Below are 8,756 nucleotides of genomic sequence, written 5' to 3'. Positions count from 1 at the left end.
CCTTCTATACAGTCTGCGTAACAATGGTCATGCTAGTAAGTAGTAAACACGACTTTTACATGTGGGTTATGTAACCATTTGTTAGTTATGAAAAGTCAAATACGAGTAAACTAGATTTTCGTCAACAACATTTTCCAGAATACTAGCGAAGCCCACAATCAAATCTAGCCACAATGACAACTATGCAAGCTAAGCCGACGAGTGGCTAAAGAAAACAGTATTCCCTCTGTTCCCAATTATAAGTTATTTTAATTTTTTTGGAGAGTCAAAACATCTCAAGTTTGATCAAAATTATAAAAAATCATAAAGATTTATGATATCAAATAGGTATACTATGTGAAAATATGATTAATGAAGAATCTATTGATACTATTTTATATCATAAATGTTATTATTTTATTATATAAATTTAGTCAAACTTAAAATGCTTTGTTCAAAAAAGTTGAAATAACTTATAATTTAGGATGGAGGGAGTATATTATTGTCAAGAATAGCCATGCTTGGGCTAGCACAGCAAGAACCCGAGCTGGCTCAATAATAAAGCCTATCTTTTTACTTAAAAATATCTTGTTTTTTTTTTTTGGTGGCGGTGGTGCGGGGGTTGGGGATAAAAAAAAAATCTTGCTCCTCCAGCAGTTATCATCGTTTTTTTTAGGGGAAGTTATCATCGTAAGAGAGAGCCATAGGACTGGGCCGAACGGCCGGAAAGCAAAGCAGGCAATCACGCTTGGCTGGGCCGCCGAGGCCCGAGTGGGGTCGTCCGATGGACGGACGCCCGGCCTCCAGTGTTGCAGGAACGACTAGGGCCCAACAAGCGGCAGGCACGGCGGTAACCTGCTCACCGTCGAGTCGTCCCGACTCCCGACTCCTTCCGTCTTCGCGCCGTCTCCCGCACTCGTGCAGCACCGGGCCGCAGACGCAGCAGCGGGAGGAGCGAGCGCCGCCGCTTGCCGGCCGCTGGCGACGAGCCTCCGCGGAAGCCAGCGGACACGCTGGTGAGTGCTTCCTTCTCCGCCAGACTGCCGCTCCGCGCGAGAAGAGCCACCACGGCGTGCGGGACTCGGGACAGAGGAGAAAATCGGCGGCACAGCGTGGATCCCGCGACCTCGAGCCAACGGTGAGTTTATCGCCTTTTGGCCTTCCCTATTCTCGATCTACTCTGCTTCCTCTTGTTCCTTTATTTTCCTTGTTCCCCACTGGCTCTTCCTGATTAGTGTTATTTCGCTTGAGTTGGATACAAGCTTCGATTCCACCGTCCCAGTGGATTTGGGACTGCGATGGAGGAGCAGTTCATCCTCCGCGTGCCGCCATCCGTGGCGGAGCGGATCGAGCGCCTCATGAATGAATCCGCCGCTTCCTCCTCTAACCCCGACGAGGCCTCCCTGGACCTCTCCTTCTCAGGTTAGGTTCCCCAACTCCCCCGTCTCTCTCCCTCTAGTCCTTCTCCCTGTCTTCGAAAACCTATCGTGTACTAGGCTAGCAGCCCCTTTGGAAACAGCGGCTCATGAATTCGCTGCTTGGGGATTACGTGCCCGTAGGCTGTTAAACGGAACGCGGAAGTCAGGTCAGGTGCGGTGGGGGCATCCAAGGCGCCGGGAATGCGTGAGGCTGGTAATCGGTGGTAGGTTGGTGGCTCTCTGCCTCTCTGGTCCAAATTGCCACAGCTCGTGGGAGCTCGGCTTGGGCATGCCGGGGTCCTGCCCTTAGAATTCTTAGCACGACTAACTGTTCGGTTCTTAGCAATAGTTGGAACAGATGACGCTGTTAAACAATTAGAGGCCAGAGATCACACACTACATTGTGCCTGTCCTGTTAGGTGACTGAGGTTATTAGGATGGTTGTTCTTGCTCCAGATTTTGTGGTGATAGGTTCATGTCTGGTGTTAGACTGTTAGTGCATTATTCAATTGGTGTTGGGATTATTTATATAGCATGGATCAGCTTGCTTGTGCATTTAAGAGACTGTTCATTTGAAAATTCCTTAAAGAGCTTAAGTATGTATGGTTAGTCCATCAGAATAATAGGGCTGTTTCATAATCGACAGTCAAAGCATATCTAAACAAAACATTCCAAGCTTGTGTTTTGGTTCAAGGCAGCAGTTTCTGCAATCTGATTGCTTTACCTTTAGATAAGCCTTGATGTTAATCACGTATGTAAGATCTATTTACTATCGGATGAGATGGTCAACATTTAGCAGCGGATGTAATAATTTAATGGTGAATAATTAAGATTTAGGATTTCAAATGTTGTGCTTCATGCTTTCGTTAATTGTACTTTTGCAAATCATGTTTTCCTGTGTTTAATGATTTCTCTCTTTTCTTACATAAGATTAATGTTTGGGAGCATTACTTGGCACACATATGCTTCATGCAGCACAATCTCTGATCCAGATGAAATCATGAAATAATTAGATTGCAATTGGTAGTCTCAGTCTCTCAGAAATAATTGAAGAGCAGTAAGTATATGACTCCAAAGAGTTGAAGTTGTTTCATAGTGGGCATCCTAAGTCCTTATTATAAAGCTTTTAGCTTGAGAGTTTTTTAGGAATTTTTAGCTTGAGAGTTGACACAAAGATGATATGATTCATTGGATATGGCATCCACTATCTGCATTAGTGCTTATTTAGTATGTTTTTCTCCCTTCTATATGGCCCCTCTTATTTGTGAGCATACAACCTGAACTAGATTACACTAGATATATCTTTTAGAATTGAAATTTGGAACTTTTGTCACCCTGTGGGTTGATGAGATATTTGTTCCTACAGAGGATGGAAGAAATGGTACATTTATGATCGGTAATGAGAGCTTTCCTTCATCTCTCTTGGATCTACCTGCTGTGGTGGAGTCGTACAAAACATATGATGATTCTGTACTAATCAAAACTGCTGATATTGGTCAGGTAAAAGTGCATGTTTACTGTATCCCTGTATGTAACCTATTTATTAAATTTCATATCTTCAAATCATCCTCTGAAAAACAAACTGAAACAGATGATTATGGTAAGGGAAGAAAATGATCCTGCTCCAGAAGGAGTTGAATACAAGCATGGGCTTACTCCTCCAATGAGGGATGCACGCAGGCGACGTTTCCGCAGAGAACCAGACTTGAATGTATTAAAATGAATTTCCCTCTAACTCTGTTCGTTACCCAAGTTCATGTTCATAGAAACACTTTTAGGTAGAACCCTGATTCTTCCTTGTACAATTTTGCAGGCAGAGCTGGTTAACCAAGTTGAGAAGCATCTTATCAGTATCATGCATGGAGTATCTGTCAGTATCCTTTTTTTTTCTCCTTTCACTTGCTAAATGCTAGCATGTGTTGTATTCTAGCAGCTGGAAAAAATGGTATATACTATATAGTACTCTTTTTACTATTTATAAGGTCTTAGGTTTTCTCAGTATTATTTGGCTACTAATGTTATTTGACAAATGGTTTGTCTACATGGAGTATTGGAGTTCTCTCCCTCTTTGACAAGGGTAATGATGTGTTTCTTTGAATCTTGTCAGTATAGTGGTTTCAGATAGATGTTTTGAAAGCACACTTAAACACTAGTTATGCTTCTGGATTGGTTGCTTATAACATCCGTAAGTCAATATGCATTTGGTTTGTTGAGGATTCTCTGTCTATAAGTTTTTCACCCTTTTTTTTGCAAATTCTGTGTCAATGTGCATTTTTCTTGATTATGAATAGATCAGAACGCCAGTGTGATAGGAGGTGAAGAAGGTGGTGATCGTAAGAAACCTCCAGTAGCTCGTGCAGCCAAGCAGCCTGGTGTTCAAGAGCCTGCCGCTAATGGAGAGGAAGCAGAACCTGAGAGGAGCGACACTGATGAGTCAGAGAACTGAAGCTGAAGTGGACCTGAACTTTGTGCTTCCTCAGTGGTCCAGGCGAGCCATGTCAAAGTTTGAAATTTAAATAAAAATCAGTGTATATGTTTTAACAAACAATATGTTCGTTGTTCGCTCATGCATGTTTTTCTACTGTTACGGTAAACAAGATGTGCCGTTGCTAATGCCGAACAAGATGAAGATGCCAGACGGTGCTAATGATGCCCTTATTAGCTTTATTTTTTTTTCCGTTTGCACAAATCGTGCTGCCTGGACCCGGAGTATGGGCTCTTATTATGGATGGAATGTACTCCACTGTCGGTCTGTTCCGGCTAGCTTAGCTGCACCCTCGCCTTGGTCCGGAGATGACCTCCTCATCAATGGCCATGGCAGTGGGTCGGGACGTCGTCGTGGGTTTAGATACCTTACAAAAGGTAGTGGTACCTAAAGAAGCTACAATAGCCTATGGAGAGAAGCCTAGAGAAATGGAGTTGAGAGTTTTAGGAACATTAGATATTAGATATATACTTGTGTTGGATAGCCTTTGGAGGGAGAAGCCATAGAAATTATGAGAGAGAGAAAGTTGTAGGGACAATAGATATATATGTTTGTGTTGGATGGATAATAGTTTAAAGTTTTTCATTTTTATTTAGACCTACTACTATTGAATGAAACTACCACCGCTTTGTGCCTTCACTACTGCGTGCCTTCATTGGTCATGTCCTGAAGGGCCGGACCAGCCTGCCGAGAACGGGAGGACTTGTCTCCCTCTGTTTGGTCAATGAAAAAGTCGGATACAATGGGTGTGTGGGTATGGATCTGGGGCACTGTACTAAATCCATAAATCTATAGGTTAGATATTGAAGGGCTTGAAATTATATTGGGTACCAATACCGAATCATTCTTTTAATGCAAATCACTTGTAATTCCAAATCTATTGTTTGGATGCATATAGAATTGACTCATCTTCTCCTCCTATCGACAACACTCATGACCTAGCCCCTCCTATCATCGGTAGCAGCTGCACCTGACAGAGCTACGGAAGAAGGAAAGGATCCTGCCGGAGCTAGGGAAGGAGCTTGTCGGACCTTAACATGGAGGGGGGCGGTGCGCGGAGGAGTTTGGCGGCGCGCATGGAGTGATATAAGGCATATGTGCTTTAAATTAATGAATCGTACAAAGCATATTTTTGTGATTTTATCTCTCTCTTTTTTGGTACATAAATCTTTGGTTATCATTCTGACATGTTTGAAAAGAATTTTGGTAAGTAGGAGCCTCATCTGCTGCTCTCTCTCTCAAAAAAAATCCGAGATATTTCTCAGCCTGTTCGTTTGCTCGTATACGATCGTGGATTATAAGCTGAAATAGTATTTTTCTCTCACACCAAATTAGCCAGCAGTAAATAATCCACGATCGAACACGCTGTCGCTGTCCCTAATCGTCCTAGCGAGAAATCAAACACACATGATGATGAGTCTACCATTACTACAATTTCTGTATACCATTTTTTTGCTTCCTCGCGAGGCCACATCGCCTGCTACTCCCATCCCTGCGATTGCTGATCAACGGCCACCACTGCACCAGTTGGAGGGAAGCTTCCTGTCCAATCTAGCCTGACCCCGCAAGCATCTCCAGGAGACTCTTCATATCATTTCTAAATGTTAAGAATAAAGATTTTGTGAAAAACTACCCTACAACAGTTTTTCTAAATGGTCATCCAAATATAGCTATTTTCTATTCCAGAATTTTCGCTAGCCAAAAATAAAAGACAATAATGGCTCTCTATAGTACGTATGAGATATAGAAAAACTGTTGGAGAGTGAAAATATATAGAAAGCGATTTTTATGCAAATGGATCTCTAAATAATTTAGAGGGTGAGATTTAGAAAAGCTCTAGGAGATGCTCTTATCCCTGCAAAGTTCCTCAGCTTTTGATTTAAGCGGCTGTTTGGGCTTGCGGCTGTTTAGCCCAGCCGTTCTCCCTGCAACATTCCTCCGCTTGGACAGACACTGTGCTCGTATGTTGTAATTCACTACAGTACGTCCTCTAGGCTCTGGCTAGGATTCCGACATGGCTGGTGAGTCATCGATCTGATCTGACCATCGTACACCCGCAACTCCGTTCTGAGCAAAGCTGGCCATGCAGCTCGAGCCCGTTGGCCCGGCCCAAGGCCCGTTTTTTTGCCCGGTCCAAGCACGGCCCAGCTCGGAGGCCAGCGGGTCTGGGCTGGCCCGGCCCGGAGCAGCAGGCCGTGCCTAGGCCTTACCCCAGGCACGTGGGCCGGCACGGCATGGCCTGCTACATAGCAGCCGGCCCGCTAGCGGCCTGGCCTGCAGCCACGGCCTCCCCGCGCCCCGCCCCCGCATATAAGCGGCTCGCCCAGTGGCCTCGCCTCCTCGCCCGCTCCACCTCCGTAGTCTACAGTCGCACTCAGTGTCTCAGTCCAGTCGCCTTGCCTCCTCGTCCGCTCCACTCTTCGCTCCCAACCCTAACCCTAATCCCCAGTTCCCCACTCGCTCGCCGTGGCGTAGCCGAGTCCCGCTTGCCCAGTCGCCTCGCCGGCGGTCGGCTCCGCAGTCCGCTCCCAACCTTAACCCTAATCCCCACTCGCTCGCCGGCTCACCGCAGCACAATCTCTGCTCTCTCTCTCTCTCTCTCTCTCTCTCTCTCTCTCTCTCTCTCTCTCTCTCTCTCTCTCGCCCGCATCGGCCACATCCACGATCTGGCGAATCTGAGCTCTCTCTCGTGATCTACTGAACTCGTCCATTGTCTCCAACTCTGGTGACCTCGATCCGCCTCTCCTCCCTTCTCCCTCTCTCCTCCCTTCTCCCTCTCTCTTCTCTCGCTCTTGGTGACCGTGTTCCTATCCGTCCCTCCTCCGTCGTTTGCCGTCATTTATAATCGATCTCTCTCCTCTAGGTGGCCGTCATTATCTCCGGCACTAGGCTCCGATTGCACAGGTACTCCACTAACCCTAACCCTAACCCTAGATTTGTCTTCTCCACTTCTTGTGTCTCTTCCACTGACTCTGGATCTGTACCTCTATCTCTCTGACTCTATTTTTCTCCTCCGTGTAGGTCGGTTGCTGATGCCTTGTCGTCCTCTTCCTATGGCATAGATCGGGCATGGCGGCCGTGCGCACCGTTGAGGAACGGTGCTGGAGATAAGCCGTCTGCGATCAAGGTCGCCATGGCGGATGACAACGATGTCATCTATCCACTCACCAACAACGATGTCATTGCTGATGCCTTGTCGTCCTCTTCCTATGGCATAGATCGGGCATGGCGGCCGTGTGCACCGTTAAGGAACGGTGCTGGAGATAAGCCGTCTGCGGTCAAGGTCGCCATGGCGGATGACAACGATGTCATCTATCCACTCACCAGCAACGATGACCTGATCATGGCAGGGCTGCTCCCAGAGGATGACGACGACATCTGTGACGCTGCTGCTGCGTTGTTGGGTATCGATGTCAGTAGCAGCTATGCTCTGATCGATCTGGACGGTGGCGACGGTGGTGGAGGGGTGGAGCCGGCGCCGTCGGCGACGGTGATAGGGACACCAGTCGGCTCCAGCAGCACAGATGGTACCTCATACCTTGGTAAGCAGAAATCTAGTGTCTGGGTTGATTTTGATGAGATCTATGAGACTGTAAATGGTCAAAAGGTTCGAACTGCTGCAATCTATAAAATGTGTAAGAGTAGATTGTGTGCTAGATCTTCTGCTGGCATTGGCCATTTGATTAGGCATCAGAAATCTTGTAGGAAAAAGGTTGATCATGCTGCTAGGGTTCAGTCTAGGCTTTCTTACAATCCTAATGGATCTGTGCATAACTAGGACTACAATCCTATTGTTGCTCACTCTAAGTTGCGTAGGTTGATTGCTAGGCTTGATCTTCCATTAGGTATAGGTGAGTCACAGGCATAGGAGGATTACATTGTTCTTACTCATAACCCTAGGTTTACCAAGGTTTCTAGATAGACCACCACTAGAGATCTTGGTAAGATGTTTACTAAACGCTGTGATAAGCTTAAGAATTTTGTGTTGCCTGCTGCTACTTCTGTTGCTTTGACTTCAGACATTTGGTCTAGTAATGCTAAGTAGGACTATATTAGTGTTGTTGCTCACTATGTGAATGCTGATTGGGAGTTACAGAAAATGGTTATTGGTCTTAGGCTGATTGAGGTTAAACATTCTAGTGAAAACATTGCTGAAAGAATTGCTGCTGTGGTTAAGGAGTATTGTCTGATTGACAAGATTTTCTCTAATACTCTAGACAATGCTTCTTCTAATGCTAGGGCTATGAACACTTTGACACCTCTATTTGCTTGTTACTTGGGTCCTGATCCTTCACCTGATCTTTTGGATCCTAGTAACTGTAAGTATAGTCTTGTACATCAACGTTGTGCTTGTCATATCATTAATCTCGTTGTAAAATCTGGATTAAAGAGGTTGAAACCTTACACAAAAGATTTTAGAATTACAATTAACTTCTTAAATTCCTCTAATCAAAGAATTGCATTGTTCAAGGAATACTGTAATGTTAAAGGTATTAGACCTAAAAAGTTTGGCTTGGATATGGATGTTAGATGGAATTCTACTTACCTGATGCTTAAACACTTGGTTTCATACAAGAATGTATTTTCTGTGTTCATTAATTCTCATTATGGTTCACAATTGTTGACTACAAATCATTGGTATTTTGCTGAGAAGTTATTGGAGTTCCTGGAACTCTTCTATGACTCCACTGTTGTACTGTCTAATGTTTATTATCCTACAAGTCCACTTGTTCTGTACCATATCCTAGAGATTGCTTCTCATTTGCATGCATGTGAAAAAGACCATAATCTAAGAGCTATTGTATATCCTATGAAGCTTAAGTTCCTTAAATATTGGTAGGACATACCTCTGTTATATTCATATGCATTCATTC

At 44.9% G+C, this 8,756-nt stretch overlaps 1 protein-coding gene across 2 annotated transcripts; it reads left to right on the top strand.

The window, feature by feature from the left end:
- Positions 1-873: 873 nt before the first annotated feature.
- LOC136475819 (transcription initiation factor TFIID subunit 7-like) lies at positions 874-4,422 on the top strand. Of its 2 annotated transcripts, none has more exons than XM_066473445.1 (6): positions 874-1,117; positions 1,231-1,401; positions 2,764-2,897; positions 2,989-3,108; positions 3,211-3,271; positions 3,689-4,422. In XM_066473445.1, the coding sequence occupies exons 2-6, from the start codon at positions 1,278-1,280 to the stop codon at positions 3,841-3,843; spliced, it is 594 nt and encodes a 197-aa protein (XP_066329542.1). In that variant the 5' UTR covers positions 874-1,117; positions 1,231-1,277; the 3' UTR covers positions 3,844-4,422. The 2 variants fall into 2 exon arrangements, with proteins under 2 accessions (XP_066329542.1, XP_066329541.1); XM_066473444.1 differs by having other exon boundaries at positions 1,242-1,401; positions 3,689-4,420.
- The last annotated feature ends 4,334 nt before the right edge of the window (positions 4,423-8,756 follow it).

Source organism: Miscanthus floridulus, chromosome 8 (genome assembly GCF_019320115.1).
Source record: "Miscanthus floridulus cultivar M001 chromosome 8, ASM1932011v1, whole genome shotgun sequence".
Lineage (NCBI taxonomy): Eukaryota > Viridiplantae > Streptophyta > Magnoliopsida > Poales > Poaceae > Miscanthus > Miscanthus floridulus.
This window is presented reverse-complemented; position numbering and strand designations above follow the sequence as displayed.